The sequence below is a fragment of the Neopsephotus bourkii genome, unplaced genomic scaffold (assembly GCF_033783945.1).
Source record: "Neopsephotus bourkii isolate Nb327-2 ecotype Australia unplaced genomic scaffold, CSIRO-AGI_Nbou_v1 NB_533, whole genome shotgun sequence".
NCBI lineage: Eukaryota > Metazoa > Chordata > Aves > Psittaciformes > Psittacidae > Neopsephotus > Neopsephotus bourkii.
This window is the reverse complement of record NW_026901034.1, coordinates 930,366-947,620: the sequence shown is the minus strand read 5'-3', so window position 1 is coordinate 947,620 and position 17,255 is coordinate 930,366. Positions and strand designations below refer to the sequence as shown.

General features: G+C 50.8%; 1 protein-coding gene across 6 annotated transcripts in view; it reads right to left on the bottom strand.

Annotated features, from left to right (window-relative positions):
• Nucleotides 1-10,878: 10,878 nt before the first annotated feature.
• The window catches only part of DNAAF8 (dynein axonemal assembly factor 8), a 96,581-nt gene continuing 90,204 nt past the window's right edge, over nucleotides 10,879-17,255 (bottom strand). For all 6 annotated transcript variants that reach the window (XM_061350664.1, XM_061350662.1, XM_061350663.1 and 3 more), the window contains 2 exons: nucleotides 14,449-14,518; nucleotides 10,879-11,083 (listed from right to left, as the gene is read on the bottom strand). In XM_061350664.1, coding sequence (XP_061206648.1) covers nucleotides 11,006-11,083; nucleotides 14,449-14,518 — 148 coding nt within the window. In that variant the 3' untranslated portion in view covers nucleotides 10,879-11,005. The remainder of the gene's footprint in view (nucleotides 11,084-14,448; nucleotides 14,519-17,255) is intronic.

Sequence of the window (17,255 nt, the reverse complement as noted above, 5' to 3'; positions counted from 1 at the left end):
GTAGGAGAGGCTGTAGTGTCACAGACGTTACCTCAGTTTGTCACTGTTGAAAAGGAGTAAAAAACAAAACACAATCCACAAATAATAAGCATAAAAAAATGACAAAATACATAGTTATAAAAAACCAAAACCAGTCTCAATGGTGCTGAAGACGTTTTTCTTTCAAGAAACAAAAGGTGATGCTGCTCATGCAGCTGCGGCCTTGGGGCTCCCTGTCCGCCCCTTTCACCTGTCCCCCCATGCCCTGCTGCCACCCCAGGGTGGGAGGGAAGGGGAGCAGGAGCAGCACCCATAGGTGGGTGGGGACAGGCAGAGCTGCCTGATTCCAAATGTATTCCAGCCACGTCCCCAGGCTAATTTCAATTTCCTGGTAATTATGTAAATGAATGTGGATTTAATTAAGGGCAGATTTCATTAAAGTCTTCTTTGGGAAATGAGAACAGGGTGGGGTGAGCAAGGAGGAGAAGGCAGTGGCAGGGAAGGAGGGATGAAGGCAGCATCTGCCCCTGAAGATAAATGGCTGCCTGGGATGCTGAGGAGATGGGATAGGATCCACTGTGAGCAGGGCTCCTGCCTTCTCTCTGCCATGGGAGCCCTATTGTGGGGGCTCAGGGTCCCCAGCCCAGAAGCTGTGTGGGACATGGCTGGGGGGCAGCACTGGGGACGACAAGGGAAGATGCAACAGTGGCTGCTCCAAGTGCCTCCAACCCCGCTCTGGGGACAAGGGACAGCAGCATCCAGCCCTGTTCGTCCACTGCCTTCAGCAGTGCAGGCTTTCACCTCCTTTCCCTTCCCATCAGGGCAGAGAAAGCATTTCTGTACCACGCGGTTTATTTCCCCCCCTTCCCCAGCTAAAAATACTGATTTGGCCACAGCAAAAGGTCTGGGAAATCAATGTCATTGTCACTAGGCGCTGGCTGCAAGGACTCTCCCCTCCCCGAGCGCAGACAGAAAAGGAAATGCTGCCATTTGACGTCTCTGAAGCGAAGCGCTGGGGCTGCTCGAGCTGAACTCATTCAAAGGGAAATGGCTAATTTTATCCCAGCGAGGTCGGGGATGCTGAGAGCCAATAGGTGCCAGGACCGCAGGCGCTGCCTGGCTCAGGTGAAACCTTCAGACCCAAAACCATGGTCACAACAGCAGCTCAGCAAAGCCACCACGTCCCCTCCAAGCTCGGTCTGGGTTTGGCCAGGAAGGTGACCGCTGCCCTTAAGCATTCCCAGAACAACGGGTGAGCAGCATAGGCATCGCTCTGGAAGAAAATAACTTGTAAATGGGTACAGATCCTTGAGCCGGGAGCAGAGATGGGGGGAAGAGGCACAGGGTGGGAGAATAGGGTGGGTGCTGCAGGTCCAGCTCCACTGGCTCTCCATAAAACCAGACCCTTCCTGAGCTGGGGAGGCCAGGAGGCCCTGGTTGCGATACTCAGCAGAGCCTGCCTGCCTCTGGCTTCATCCAGCCCTCGATTCCTGGAGCTGAATTCTGCCTGTTTTGCCCAGAGATGCCAAATGGGCCCGTGCAGCCCAGCTGAAACACTGGAGCTTGCGAGTAAAAATAACCGCGAATGATCCACTCCTTTGGAACACAAGCGATCAGTGCCACAAGAACACCCCAACCAATCCCGACAGCCCTCCAAAAGGTATTGATTTTGCCCCCAAGACGCTGCTTCAGCTCCCCGATGCCCCAAGAGGGGCTGCAGGAGGGGCCCGGTGCTCACACACTGGGCCGGGATCACAGGGGCTGGGCGGTGGGTGGGGGATGGGAGCTTGGCGCGGTGGGAACATTCATTAACTGCGCTCCTGAGGGCTGATCCGCTTCCAGGAGCTCCCAAAAATAGCTCCAGCACCGAGCAGAGACGGGCGGTGGAAGGAAACGTGACTCATGTGCTACCCAGTGCCCTGCAACGCCAGGCGAGCCGTGAGAGCCAGGGACACTACTGGGAGGACACAGGAGCCACCCCAGTGCCCTTCCTGGTGCAGGGGCTGTATGTGCCCGGGCTGTCCCTCCCGCAGGGCCCCTCTGCTGCTGCGCTCCAGCCGCCAGGGAGATGCAGGACAGATGTCAGTCAAAGCCTGGTGGCTGCTGAGGCCCCCCTGCAGGGACAAGTCGCTGGAGCCAGGCAGCAGAAGCTGTCCTGAGACGGGGAAAAAAAAATCCAGCCCCACAGGATTCAGGGGGTGGCAGAAAGGAGAGGTGACCTTGTGTGTCAGATCCAGCACCTCGGCATACAGCGAGGGCAGAGCTGGCTGCACCCCTACCCCTATATCCATCCGGCCCCATGGAAACAGCCCAGTGAGCATCCCACAGGGAATAGCTCCCAGCCACAGCCAGCTGGGAGGATTCCAGGCAGAGGGAAGGCAGAGGTTCTGAACTGGCTGGGTGCTCCTGCAATGGGTTTGGACATGTTTTTTCACCCAAAGGTGCTTCTCCCTGTGGAAACCCCAGTGTTTTTCACCAGGATCTTTCAGCTGAACACTGGGTTGGTCGACTGTGGGAGGAAGGGGGTAACCACAGTTTTGGGGTGCAGTGAGGGTCCAGGGAGGTGATGGTGAGAGCACCCAGCCCTCCACCCCCCATCACCCAAGCGCTAGGTCACAAACTCCAGCCCGGCCTCCTCCTGTGTTGCCATGACAACTGCAGCATCCCAGCGTGCAAGGACAGGAGATGTGGGAGGTCTCATCCACCCATCCCCACCACCACAGCTCAGGATGTGGCACAGGGAGCACACTGCCCTCAGCCCCAGCCGCGAGTGCCACCAGCAGCACCCCAAGCTCACAGCTGAGCCTAAGGTTCTATTTAAATTGGTCTAAATCCACACTTCTCTGAATTCAGATGTTCCTTTATATTCCTCCAAAAGCCACAGGGCTGGCAGTACAGGGGGCAGGAAAGGTTTTGGGGTTTGAGATGAGGATTTGCCCATTCAAAGCCCATCTGCAGAAATGTAGCTTGTGCCATGACCCAGCTGACGCTCAAGCCACACCAGTGCAGACACGTCCCCCCAGCCACAAACAGCAGCTCTAGCCTTGCTGGGTCCCTGCCGGCAAAGCATCAAGACACAAGGTTCCCTGCCTGCCCCCAAACCCCCGTCCTCCCTGGGGTTATGGGGTCAGTCACCCCTCAGTCACCTCAGCTTTCAGGGTGGTGGAGCCCTGGGGTGCCTCTGCATCCAGCATCATCCCACACTCAGAGCTCTTGCTCACAGCAGCCTCACAAGACCTCAGCTCTCAGCCTGACTAGATCCTGACTTAAACCCTCGCTGACATCGGTGGCACCAGGCTGGGGAGAAGCTGAGCTCCTCACCTCAGAGGCTGCTACACCTCCAGAAAAGTCTCATTTGAGAAGCATTAATACAAGATTAATAGAGGCTTTAATAAGCAGTGAATCAACTGCTAAGGGAGCCCAGCTTGTAAGCCAGCTCTAACACTGCCGGGGCTTAGAGGCATCCAGAACATGCCTCAAACATGTTTAAAATGGATGTTAATCACTTTGTAGCTGCAGAGACACTACACTGGAAATAAACTTCATGACAAAAGGTTGCAGATGGGTCAGGAGGACCTGTCTCATCCCTCCATCTGCTTCACAGAGTTTGGTTCTACAAGCTGGGCTGCTTGCACACTGGTGGGAAGACAACAGGAATTTGGCTCACCCTTGTGCCCCTGGGGCTGGGGCTGGAGCTGGGTCAGGACACCACAATGAAGGAAGGCCAGTTCACAAGGGACATCCTCATCCCACCTGAAGCACAGCCACCCTGGGAACGGCACCTGCCCTGGTCACAGAGTCAGGGCCATACACTGCCTGGAGCAGGACAAACACCAGAGCTGGCCTCAGGCCCCTCTCTCAGGGCCACACCACCCTCCTCCTCAACTGCTCTTCCTTCTGCCCATCAGCACCACCTTTCTGAAGCTTCACTGCTCCATTCCTCTGCTTTGCACGCCCCCATCTCCTCTGCTCCCAGCACTGGGTAATCCCAGAGAGTGATTTAGATCCCTACCCTCAGCCTCCTCTTCACCGGTGATGAAGGTCCAGCTCCCTCCACCTCTGCTGGACTCACTCCAGTTTATGACACACCTGCAGTCACTTGAGGGGCTGGCCCTTCCCTAGCCTAGCTTGAGGAGTACTCCCAATGGCCAAGGTTTAGTCTCTAAGTCCTGTTTCCTTTGGGCAGGGCAGGAGGGTGGCCTGTCCTGCAGAGCTCCTCAGCCACATCTGCCCTCATTGCCCACAGAGGCTGCCCAGGGTAACAGGCACATGGCAGGTCTGACTGGCTGACCCACAGGATGCCCAGGACACTTGCTTGGCTTCAAGTCCAAGTGGATTTCAATATTTAAAGGCTGCCAGGCTCTGGAGCTGCACATCAGAATACAGGGTATGGTTGTTTGAGAAGCTCAGCAACATATATGCAGAAGACAATGGTAGTTCAGTGGTCTGGAGCTTCCTGGTGGGCTTTCATTTGCTTCATAGCACCCCTGTTCAGCATGTTCAGGTCCATGTGTTTGGGTGTTTCCTTTAGAAGGGAGCAGCTCTGCAGGCACAGGGGCACTTGGGCTGTCATCAGCTCTAGCTGCCTCAAGCAGACCAGGACCCTGTCTCCTTTCAGGGTCAGGAACTGGACATCTTACCTGGCTTCCAGGCTTCCTGAGGGAGGCTGGATCCTGTGGAAGGACAGGCATGGACGGGGTCAGAGACTGAAACTGGCACAACAGTCACATTAGTCCTACACTGAAACCCCACAACATGAAGTAGCCAGCTTTGAGCCATCACCCAGCCTTTGGCTGGAGACACCCTATAGCCATTCTTGGGAGCCACTTACTCATGGCAAAGCCCCCTCTGCTCTACCCCAGTGTGAGCCTGGTCCACTTCAGGCCAGATCCACCAGTCTGAATGGCTCCATGGCTTTCAGCGGGCCTCCACTGGCCAGTCTACTTTGAGAGGGTATCAGCATCTCAGTGCACAGCACAAGCAGCTCAGGATCTTCTGCCAGAGCTCTGGGAAGGATGAGTCCCATGCCCAAAGTCCAGGCTTAGAACATGAAAACACTGCTGTCTCACAGCAAGAGCTCCGCAGCCATGGGAGCTCCTGCAACTGCGGAGCACAAGCTGGATGCACCATCCAGGCCTCAGGCAGCAGCTGAGGGCCAATGTTCAGCTGGGGCAGAAGGGCAGGGACACCCATTCTACCCTGCCCTGCTCCTCTTTACCTCTCCAAGTCATTTGGGGAAGTCTCCCAGATTTCTTCAGTCCGACAAGTCATCCAAAACACTGCAGCATCAGCAGCTCCTCTATTAGATCAGCACCGACAGCCCACAGTAGCTTCAGTGCAGAGTCAGCAAACACAGACATCACCCACAGCAGAAGAAGGCCTGGAGCAAACTGGCCACAGGCAGGTCCATTAGAGGTACTTGAAGATCCTGATCAGCTGTAGCAGCTTGGTAGAGACAGTCTTTATCTTCCAAACCAAATTTGAGAACTCACGAATTCCTCAGGAAGTTCCTGATGGCTGAAACATGGCAAACATCACACAGGTCTTTCAGTAGGAGATTCTAGGGGGCCAGCATAAAACCTCTGATGGACCTAGGTGGTCCCCAGACCCATCCCTTTACCTTGGGAGAGCAGCCAAGGAAAGCCCATGGGTCCTGAAACCCAACAGAGCCCCACCAGTAGGAACCTGTGGCCCTCCCTGAGGGTTTATATATCCCTCCTGACAGTAGCACCTGCATGTGATTGGCAAGGGCAAGAGCAGGGCATTGGTCAGGATTGGTTAGGATTCCCCACATCCCACAGTAATCCCAGCCTGTGATGGAACTTAAACCAAGGGGAGGAAGAGCTTGGTTGGTCTCCTGCAGGACCTAGGCATGTGATGGCTTGGCATGCTGGGAGTGGGGATGGAGGGATGGAGGGATGGAGGGATGGAGGGATGGAGGGATGGAGGGATGGAGGGATGGAGGGATGGAGGGATGGAGGGATGGAGGAATGGAGGGATGGGGACTGACTGAGCCTACAGTATCTCTGCTGAGCTCCTCAGGAGCACTTGCAGTACCAACAGCCTCCAGCTTGACCATGTGAAACTGTCCACACAGAGATTCTGCCCTGTCTTAACAGAGCATCTTTGGTTTGGGGACTGGCATTGCTGTTGGATCATGTCCCACCAGGGTCAGCTGAGCCCACAAGAGGCTCTACTGGTGCTGGTCTCCTGCATGACCCAGGTGCAGCAGTTCCATGAGCTCCTTGCTCTCTGGGCTGGTGTTTCTGCCTGAGCCATCCACTGTTCCAACCAGTTTAATTACCCACATCTGAATCATCCCCAGCCCGGCTTCATCACAGCTCCCAGCCTTGCAGACAAATCACCCTTTGTGCTCCTCCAGCCCCTGTCCATGGGGAATTGCCAAGTACCAACTAATCAGTGGCTCCTGCTGCGACAGGCCTGGGAGATGGTGCCCCAGGAAGATGGAGAGGAAGGAATGGAGAAAGGCCACTGCTTGCCTTATGGGACAGAGCTGGGACTAGAGCCTGGATCCTGATCCCACCCCAGGAAGATGACAGGGGAGGCACATGCAGAGTAAAGGGGGAGGATCCTTCTCTGCTGCTCAGGCTCTGGGGATGCAGTCCAGCACATGGGGGGTTTCTGGGCTCAAGCACTCACTGAAGCCGGGTCATGGGGAGCTTCTCATCACCCAATGCCCACAAGTCCTTCTCCTCCTCATAGGCTGTTTTCAGTCCAGTCTCTGCCCAGCCTGTGTTTGTACTGGGGATTGCCATGACCCAGGTGCAGGGTCTTGCACTTGGCCTTGTTGAAATCCATGAGGTTTGCATGCTCCCAGCTCTCCAGTCTGTCCAGGTCTGTCTGGATCCTATCCCTTCCCTCCAGCATGTCAACTGCATCATGCAGGTTGGTGGTGGTGTCACTTGCTGAGGGTACTCAACTCCACTGTCCATGTTGCCCACAAAGATGTTAAATAGTGCTGGACCCAATGCCAGCTCCTGAGGGACACCACTTGGCACCGGTCTCCATCTGGACATCAAGTGTTGACTGCTACTGTTTATCTAGCTAATTCCTTATCCACTGAATGGCCCATCCATCAAATCCATGCCTCTTCAGTTTAGAGACAAGGGTGTCGTTTGGGACAGTGTCAAACACTGCACAAGTCCAGGTAGATGACATCAGTTTCTCTACCTTTATCCACCGATTCCATGACCTCATCATGGAAGGCCACCAGATTTGTCAGGCATGATTTGCCCTGTCCTCATCCTAAACAGCTGTCTCACCAATACATGAAGCATTTCATCTCTCTGGCATGACCCAGGTCTCTTGTATGGTGGTTCAGCAAGCCCTTTATATGCCAAGACACCCGAAAATCCAACAGTGGCAGCTCTCAGCCAAGAGAGAGGTACTTATGGCTTATGTCAGCTAGAGCAAGGGAATTTGTGAGCATGGGAAGTATGTGGATTAAGATCATCCAGCCTGGTGAGGATGGCTGGTCTGGGGACAGCTCCAGCAGGTCTATCAGCTCCTCCTGCTTCCAAAGGCAGCTGTGGGCCTGTGGAGATGAAAACCAGTGCCCAGTTTATATGTAGTTCACCGGCAGGGCAGTAAATCCTGTTTGCTGTGCAGTGGTTTCCAGGCTAGCAAGTCTGAGTGGTGATGTGACACATCCCCGATGCTCTGCAGGGTTCATGTGCATAGGGCTGGAGCAGAAATCATTTTTAGGGTGAATGATATATTTCTTTGGAGTGAATAGATGGTGTTTGCAAACTTATACAGAGAAGACTGAGATGAGCTCTTAGGCAGAAGCTCTTCCCTGTGAGGGTGCTGAGGCGCTGGCACAGGGTGCCCAGAGAAGCTGTGGCTGCCCCATCCCTGGCAGTGTTCAAGGCCAGGTTGGACGGGGCTTGGAGCAACCTGGTCTAGTGGAAGGTGTCCCTGCCTGTGCCAGGGGGTTGGAACTGGATGAGCTTTAAGGTGCAAAGCATTATTCTGGCCTAAATCAAAGGCACATGTTGGTGTTAAGGGGTTGTTTCAATTCCAGGTGTTTTCCAATCTGTTTAACACAGCAGAAAGGTGATGGGGAGCATCAAATTTCAGCTCCTCCACCTGCGACTCACACAGCCACGTGCCTGCGCCTGGCTCAGTGCTGATAAGGGAACCCAGCTTGATATCGGATGACTGGGAGATCAGCTTTGGGTGCTCTCATCCTTATAGCAGGACCAGAAGGCATTAACACAAAATGCCGCTGACTGTATTTTCTGTCCTCCATTGAGGCAGCTCTGACATGGCAGTGGAACAATGCTCAATTCTGATTAGCTCTGGTTTTCCAGGCGGGGAGGCACAAGAGGGTAGGGATTTAATACTATTATGTGTAATTCTTAATCTAAAATTCCATTTCTTTTCTTTCTCTAGGAAGCAAACAATCTAGGGGGTTTTGTACTCAATTTCTTGCTTTCATAATCTAAATGAATTGTTTGCAAGTAGGAGCCAGCTGCAAAGCTGGCAATCTCCGATCAAATCTGCCTTTCTCCTGGTTCCAGCAATCATTAATTTGCTCCTCAGCCCTGATTAGCTCATCTGGCTGCCTTGTGGTGGGGAAGAGCAGGGCGTGAGCTACAGCTTTCTTTGCCTGATCTGGAGCTGTTGGAGGGTTGATGGGATTGATTTCTGCTGGGTCCATGGTGCTCTTGGTTGTCAGCTCTCTGGAGAAGAGTGGGGCACTCCGGGAGGAAAGGCTGGTGAGGTTATTTATGGAATCCTGGCATTTTGGAAATATCAGAGAATGCTGCTTTCCCCTGCTCTGTACAGGGTGTGCTTGTTTGTTACGTTGAGGCTAATTAGCTGGGCTTGAAAATACGAATCAAAGACACTGCAGCAGCCTCATGCTCCAAGTATCTGGGTGCTGCCCCATTCTGATGATGTTACTGGTGTGTCTGGTGTGGCAGAGCTGTTACCTCTACTTCATTGGTGGGAAACTGAGGCATGGGTCTCTTCATGTTGGCGGATGGAGGCTCACAGAGAACAAGCCTCAGCAGCAAGGCTGTCAGGAATGGGGCTGGTATGGGTGTGTTTTGTGCCAGGCCCTGGTTTATTCCATGGTAAATTATGAGCCATGGTCTCAACTCCTGCCATAAAGCTGAGGGAGCTCTGGCCTGCTGACAGCCTGGATAGGGCCAGGGGTGTTTGACCAGGATGTCACCTCCCCAGTGCCTGCTGCCAGTCACCAGAGCATCACCTCCTTATGTCCAGCTCCCCATCATCCCATTTATCACTGGTCTGAGGGCCAGGTGGGTCACTGGTGGGCTGGGTGGGTGCAGAGCTGCTGCTGGCCCCGCATGCCCCTTTCTTGCACATACCTTTGCAGGCTTTGTCTCTCAGCTGCTATCTGACTGTGCTTTATTTCAACAGGCCCTGTTTCCAGATCAAATTCCCCAAGTGCTGGGGGTGGATCCTTTTAATTCTCATTTGTCTCAAAGCTGTACATGGCTTACAAGCATGACAGAAATGTGCCTGGAGTGCAGGAAATGGCCTACTTAGCTGCAGGAGCAGAGCAGGCTTGTCCTCACGCTGACCCCCAGGGCCCTGTCCTCCCAAGGGAGCAGGGCAGCTGCCTGCTTCCCTCACAGGCACATGCTTCTGGAGCTGCTCCTCAGAGACATTCAGACCCACCATAAAGGCCAAACAGCCTGTGCAGGTAGAATGATGCTGGGGAGCAGAGCTTTGGAGGTACTTCCAAGCTCTGACACTGAACCACTGTGTGAGGACGAAGCAGGCCCCCGTCCATGTCTCCTCTTCACCCAGCTCTTTGCTGTTTCTGTTTTGCTCTGTTGCATTTTGCTCTTTTGCTGTTAAGACGTTTGGTAGCTTAGAGAAGGAGACTGTGTTAGGACTATTACTGGCTGAGGAAGCAGAGCTTGCAAGGCCAGACCTCTGACAGCTTTTGTACTTACTGAGCACTTACAGCCTCATTCAAAAGGGGACAGAGATCTCAGAGGTGTTGTATTCTCACAGACTGTGTGAGCTAGGGGCTGTGGAGAAGGAGGACTCATACCAGGCTCTTACACAGGGAAAGGCTGTGCAGAGAAGTGGTTCACCCCACTAGCAGCACTCAGAGGTGGGCTGGCCAGCCAGCTGCATGCTGCTCTGCCTTAGCAGCACCTGGAGAACACACAGGGACTGTTCTTGCTATGTGTGTGATGTCTGGAACCAGAGGCACGTGGACATCCAACTCTTTGCCTTAGCAGGGCAGGTAGGAACATGAGGCCTCCTGGGCTGAGAAGAATCTTCCCCAAAGGAGCTGTGGACCAGTGGGTTCCAGGAGGACTGAGGACCTTTGTATTAATGTTAGCTTCCTTGCTTGATAGCTCACATAAAGGACCTGGCAGAGGATGAATTGTGCAAGGATCCATGGGGGCTGTGGAAGGCAGAACAAGAGGCAGGGTTGTGTGCCCACAAGAGGGCAGTAAGCTGGGGCTGGGTACGAACAGCTGTAACAGGGCTGCTGAAGCAGAGGATAAGAGTACATTAAGATGTCCAGCTTTTAATCTTACTCAATGGTACTGAACTCTTCAGGGACCCTGCCTTCCCTCAGACTATTTCAATTTCTTTTACTGGATTTTTGTATTTGATTCAAAGAACACAGCAGCAACAGAAAATGGAGTCTCTCCATAATGTCTCTGAGGACTGGGGAAGATGGAGTCCCAGGCACCTGCCTCTGGATTTGTTTTACTTCCTGAGTTTTTCCAGCCACAGGAATGCTCCAACCCCTGCTACACAAATACAAGCCTCTGAACACGTTCCACTAGAAACCACAGCTACGGTTCAGAGAGATTTGTTCTTGAGCACTGATCCTGCCTCCCACCACTCTCATTTATCTTACTGATGCTAATACCACACTTCAGACATTATGTTTTAATGACAAACAAACATCAGTGCTCTTAGAGGCTGGGTGTCCCCTGAGTGTCCATCTGCACAGATACCCGCAGCGGCATCCACCCATGCTTGGAAGCTTGGACCATCCTGGCTAGCAATCCTGGGATTCAATCTGGTGGATGCTCTCAGATGTCAGGGAGTCAAAAAGGCAACAGAGCAGCTCTTCAGCCTGGGGAGAAAAGAAGGAAGGGGTTGGGGGAGAGCTGTAAGTTCTGTGAGACACTTCTTCCAGAGGCAGGTTTCTGTGCAAGCAGCAGGCAGGCAGCACAGTGAGGATGTTTACCAGGTTGAATTAATCCCAGCCTAGAGGCAGCTCTGAGTGTCCTGCAGCAGGGAAATGTCTTCTAGCCATGGCCACTGTTTGGCTGTTCTTAAGATTCACATTTTCAAGGAACTGAAGAAAACCAACAACATGCAAAGTGCCAAGCAGGAAGTCTAACTCCCCCCACAGCTGCTCTGCCTCTCCTTCCCAAACCTCGCTCTTAGGTGGCTGCTCCATGGATGGGGAGACCAGCTTAATGACAAGGGCTTCAGGACCAGTCTGTTACTTGACTGTGTTAATGAACACCATTTTTCCCTAAAGCATTATGCATGCTGTGCTGACAGCCCTTGGACCCTCTTCCTGCCAGCACTCTGCCTCTCCTCATAGGCTTTTAGGTCTCTTTTAGAGGACTCCAGCCCTTCTGCCTGCTGCTGACAGGCTAAGGACCATGCCAATGGTGACTGAGATGTGTTATCCCTGTGTTGCTCTGGTGTAGTTGCAAGTTGCAGCTGTTTCTGCAGGGAGGGAGATGCTAGAGCAGCCTTTGTGGCTGCTGGCTACAGCTCCAGGGCTCCAGGCAGAGCAGAGGGATTAGCACTGCCTGCCTCTGGAACCTTGATTGCACATCTGTGGGCTCATACTGAGGAATGGCTGTGCTGAGCCTGTGCTGTCTCCCTGCTTTGACATGCTAACATGATCACAGGTCAGTGATCAGAGGTCACCCCAGCCTCATAATCTCATCCCAGCCATAGTGTGTGTGAGGAGAAACTATTCAGCCACAGGACATCCCAGTCCAATGGCTGAGCACAGCACTCCCTGACAGCTCTTATTGCTGGGAAGGTTCCAGTTTGGGTATGGACCACGTGCAGGGAAATATGGGACCACTTTATAGAGGTCCACTGGAAGATCAAGAGCCCCTAATGATCTCCCCAACAAAATATAGCTTTATCATTTCCAGATATGAACTGGGTTGCATGTGTCCAAAAGAAGCCTGCATGGGGAGCAGGCATCTGCAGGTTCACTGCATGAGCATAAGGAACTTCTAAAGCATGGATTCACCTGCTCCTAAGGCACCTGTTTCAAATAGGCCAGGGGAAAAGTGCTGTAGAAATGCTGCTTCTCTCAGGGACTGCAGAAGAAGGCAGACAACTAGCCCAGACACAGATATGAGCACTAAAATAGTCCACATTTGTAAAGAGGGTTTCTCATCCTATTGCCTAGTCCAAATCACACAGGGAGCAAGTACAAAATTCCTTTCCACTTCCATGGTTCAACACCACCAGTAAATGCCGCAGCTCTGCTTAAACCATGCGGATTTTAAATCCATGTTCATTTAACCCTCCTGAACTTTGCCTGATATCATGGTGTTGCTCATTAGCTTTGACCTGGAAAGCCTGGCTGACATTTCATAAACTCATTAGCAAGAGATCAGAGGATCAAACACAGTTTCTAGGCACATCCTTTGATGTCCAATCATTCCCTGGTGAGCTTGCTCCTCAGATCTAGCTTTGTGATGATAGAATCATAGAGTAGTTTGGGTTGGAAGGGACCTTCCAAGGTCATCTGTCCAACCCCCATGCAATGAGCAGGGACATCTTCAACTCGATCAGGTTGCCCAGAACCACATCTGCCTAACCTTGAATGTCTCCAGGGATGGGGCATCCACCACCTCTGTGGACAATGTGTGCTAGGATTTTACCACCCTCACTGCAAAGACATTTTCCCCACATCCAGCCTGAATCTTCCTCTTTTAGTTTAAAACCATCACCCCTCATCCTCTTGCAAGAGACCCTGCTAAAAAGTCTTTTCCCATTTTTCTTATAGGCCCCTTCTAAGTGAAAGGTCTCCACAGAGTCTTCTCCAGGCTGAACAGCCCCAACACTCTCAGGTTTTCTTCATAGCAGAGATGCTCCATTTCTAAACCTACCCTGAATTTTGGAGCAAAAGGACTATTTGAAAATAAACATTACCTCCTGCTGTGCATCTTATAACCCACAATGCAGAGCGTGGCATCCACTGCTATTCAAGGACTAGACTCACGGTCTAAACTCTGAGCTGCTGTGAGTAGCCACTGCATCTACCAGCACCAGAGGGATCTGATTCAATGCCCCAGGCTGCCAGAAGCAGGGAGAAGGGCTGAGCATATTTGTTTTCCTCTTATCAATCACAGAAAGCACAATAAGCCACTTTCTGATAGGCTGATTCCCCATAGCTGTGAAGCAGAAAGGATTTTATGTCAGCCAGACATATGTCATGTCCTTTTCAAAGCAAATCAGAAAACAGCCTGGACTTGCTGCCCTGTCGTATCACTTGGCAACAGCCTGGCACTCTGGAAGTGGCGAGCACCATGCGATGACAGCCTTGCAGCTATCACAGACCTTCCCTGCCAGTGCCTGCAATCCCAGCTACACCCAGGGAGAACATTACGAAGCCTCAGGGAAAGCTGCTGCAAACAGCAGCTGTATGACTTTGGGGAAGTTTGGGGCAGTTTTGCCTGTGTTAAAAGCAGGAACACAGGCTTCCAAGAGGGTTTGGTGTCTTTTAAGACTCAGTCCTTAGAGCACTGGTACTGAAGCAGCAGCTCTGATGTGTTACACGAGGTTACAAACACACCGAACTCTCCTGCTGTGTTTTTCTGGGGAAGCAAAAGGGATCCAGGGGGGATGCCTGTCCCTTTGCTACTGTTCTCATCCTTCCCAGTTCTTTTACACCTGCTAGTCCTAATTCTTCAAGCACTGCCTCCTCCATCCAAATCTTTCATTTGTTTTGCACTAAACTTTGATGATAACAGCCCGAGTTTTAAGGGTATTTATACAGTTTATTCCCATAAGCTGCCCACGTGCCACTTAGCATTTCCCTTCTTGGGATGAACTACTGAAAAAATATTCAGATAGCCTATCCCTGGAATAGTTAATGGCCTAACTTCTCCTCTTCCATTTGGATATGAGCTGAGACAGAACTCCCCAATCACAGAACATGTGCCAGCTTGCCAAAAGGGCTGAATGAACATTCGTGTCACTAATTATTGACATATATCACAGATACCTTACTAAGTGTTGATTTTTCATAACAAGTAACTGATACCCATGGAAAATATTGAATCTTTATCAAAATCGCCAAATATTTTGTTTCAAAATAGTGACACCATTGTAATGTGAAGATGTGTGTTGTGGTTTAAGCCAAGACTTCTAACTTTCAACCAATTTTGACAACTTTCATTCATCACAGGGACACAAAGGAGACAAACCTGTACCATAAACTTCTCTACTTGCCTGATTCTCATTTTGAGGATAAAGGAGATGCTGCACAGTGTCCAGGACTGACTGCTTTTGCCAACTGACCCTGGAGGTAAAGGAAAATGAAAGCCAGTGTTATTTTGCCATCCAAACTATCAGAAACTGCAGATGACCCAGCTCTGAGGAGGACTATGCTCTGTGCCAGCAGCTCTGGCTGTGTGCATCTGTTACTGAACTTCTTTACACAGCTAAATCCTAGGTTTTACAAAGCTTTGTATAAATGGATTTGGGTTCTTAAAATACAAGCCTTCAACCAAGAGTAATGACCTGTTGCATAATGGGGTCTCTGGGTCAATGGGAAATATATGTAAACGTAGATAGTCAGCTCTGTGCAAGCATGGTCTTCTCAACAAAGATAATCTGTGTGTTTTTCCCAAACCCCAGGACTATCTAAGTTGCCTTCAGCAGCACTGTCTGCTTCACTAGTCCTTCTTTTGCTCTGGTCCACACACAGGCTGATCTGTAGCGATAGGGAGTGTTGGGTTTAAACTTAAACAGGAGAACTTCAAGTTAGATATAAAGAAGAAGTTCTTTACTGTGAGGGTGGTGAGGCACTGGCACAGGTTGCCCAAAGAGCTGTTAAATGCTCCATCCCTAGCTGTGCTCCAGGCTAGGTTGGACAGAGCTTTGGGCAACATGCTCTAGTGTAAGGTGTCCATGGCAGGGGGTTGCAACTAGATCGTCTTAAGATCTTTTCCAACCCAAACCAGGCTGTGATTCTATGATTCTGTAAGGCATATTCAAGAGAAATTAAGAGGCAAGAACAAATTTCAAAATTGCCCTTTAACCTGACTCTGTGCACACTCAAGTCTTAGGCTTGAAAACTCTCAAGAGTGGTTTTGGAAATCAGTTCCTGCTCCCTGCCCCCATATCCAGGTATTGTGCTTGGCAACTTTTCTCTTCAGCGGTTTTCAACAGCTCAAATATTTTACATCTCGTGTGTTCATCTTTTTTTTTTACTTCTACACCTCCTTCCCCTCCAAAGCTCCCAGAGATGAGCTTCCTATAGGGACAACATCACTCCCTGCTACCAACAATTAGCACTTGGCAAGAATGTTTCATCAGAGAAAAAACATCTAGCTAAGTTCCTTAACACTTGACTTCTGATTGCACACATTGTCTAAAACCAGAAGGGTGTAAGGCTGAATCTATTCTCTGGTTTTCTTCTGATGCAGCTAAGTTTTGGGTGTGCTGGAGTCGAACACTGCTCATTGAGTTCAGTAAAATGTTAACTAGGTGAGCTCATAAGGACCGTGCACAACATAAGTTAGGTCCTAACAATCTTTTGGGCATCTGAAAGTACTTTTTAAAAGCTCAAATAACCAGCAGTAATCGCTATTAAAATCAGTATCACCTATTAAGGCAGCTAAATCTTGTTTATCATGCATAAAAAGCAGAGTCTGCCTTTCTTCCAGGAGCTGCTTTGAATCTACTTGTAAATTCTTCCTTCTGCTTCCCTGCAGCTCAGAAATCTGGCTGTAAAAACAAGTTATGACAGGGAAAATTCAAATGCTTTATACTGGAGATCCAGGCAGCTGGATGCTGACAGAACAAACTAGGTAAGTCTCACATATTTTTCCTTGCCTGTGGATAGGATTGTGTCACTTCATTCTTCGGATTCTGCCCCAGTCCCCATCTCTCTTCAGCTTCCCCTCACCTCTTCCAAACACTTCACTCTGCCCTCTGAGTTACCCTTGGCACCCTCCCAGATTCTCCCAGATTCCTGCTTCAGCTCCACTCTAGGCAGCCAGTCAAAATCACAGGCTGCTTTTGTGCCCCCACCTGCATCAATGTTGTCCCTTTCTCTTTTCTTCCTGCTCTTTGGTGCAGAAATAATGCCTTCATAGATGTCCAGAGAGCAGGCAGAGTGGGTGCTGCTGCTGCTGCACAATAATCACTGCACAGTTATAAGCGTCTGTGTCTGTCTTCAAGGCAACTGTTCTGCACAGCACATCCTCCAGTAACTGAATGTCTCCTCGAGGTGCCACTGCTAGAGCTGGCTTAGGAAAGCTTTAATAAGCTCTGAACTATGAGCAGTTATACTAGCAAAGCTCACATTGTTCCTCTCAGCACCTGATTCCTCCTTTTTATCGCAGCCCATCTCTGACATCATATCACAGGCTTCCGTACAGATGGCAACATTTCTCCCTGTGGCACAAAGCCTAAATAATGTGGCTCAGCTGTGAATCAACTCCCAGGGCTGTAAAATAATCTCTTAAAATGAGGTGCTTCAGCAATGCAGCTGAAATGCAGGCCAGAACCTGTGCAGGTACTGGAATCCTGGGCTGTGGCAGGAAGAGGGAAATAAATACAGTGATTTAGGCGTTACAAGAAAGGTCCTGTGGCTCCTGCTGGTGGAGCTGTAAGTGTAATTAACCTCCGATGTTATTCTGAAACGAAGATGTCTTAGCATGAATTGTCCTTATGAGACACTGGTGGAGCCAGGCTGGGTTTTCAAAGATATTTGCAAAGCTGATTTTAAACAGTATGATGCTTATGCTGCAATAAAGGTGTGAGTTTATTGTTGGCTACGGTGGATCTATCGAGGGATCTCTGTCTCCTCCCCATCCTTGGGCACACCTCACCACCCTCCCTTCCACAAGCATCATCAATCACAAAGGCAGTTATTATTTTGCACAGCTGGTTTGAAATGGCTGCAGGATCACTACGTGTGGCACTGTGGGTAAGAGGCAGAGCAGATCCTGCCCCTTGGGAGTGCCTCCTAACAGGCAGAATTTATGCGCATGTACTTTGCAGTTCAGCAAGGAAGTTTATCCTTTGGA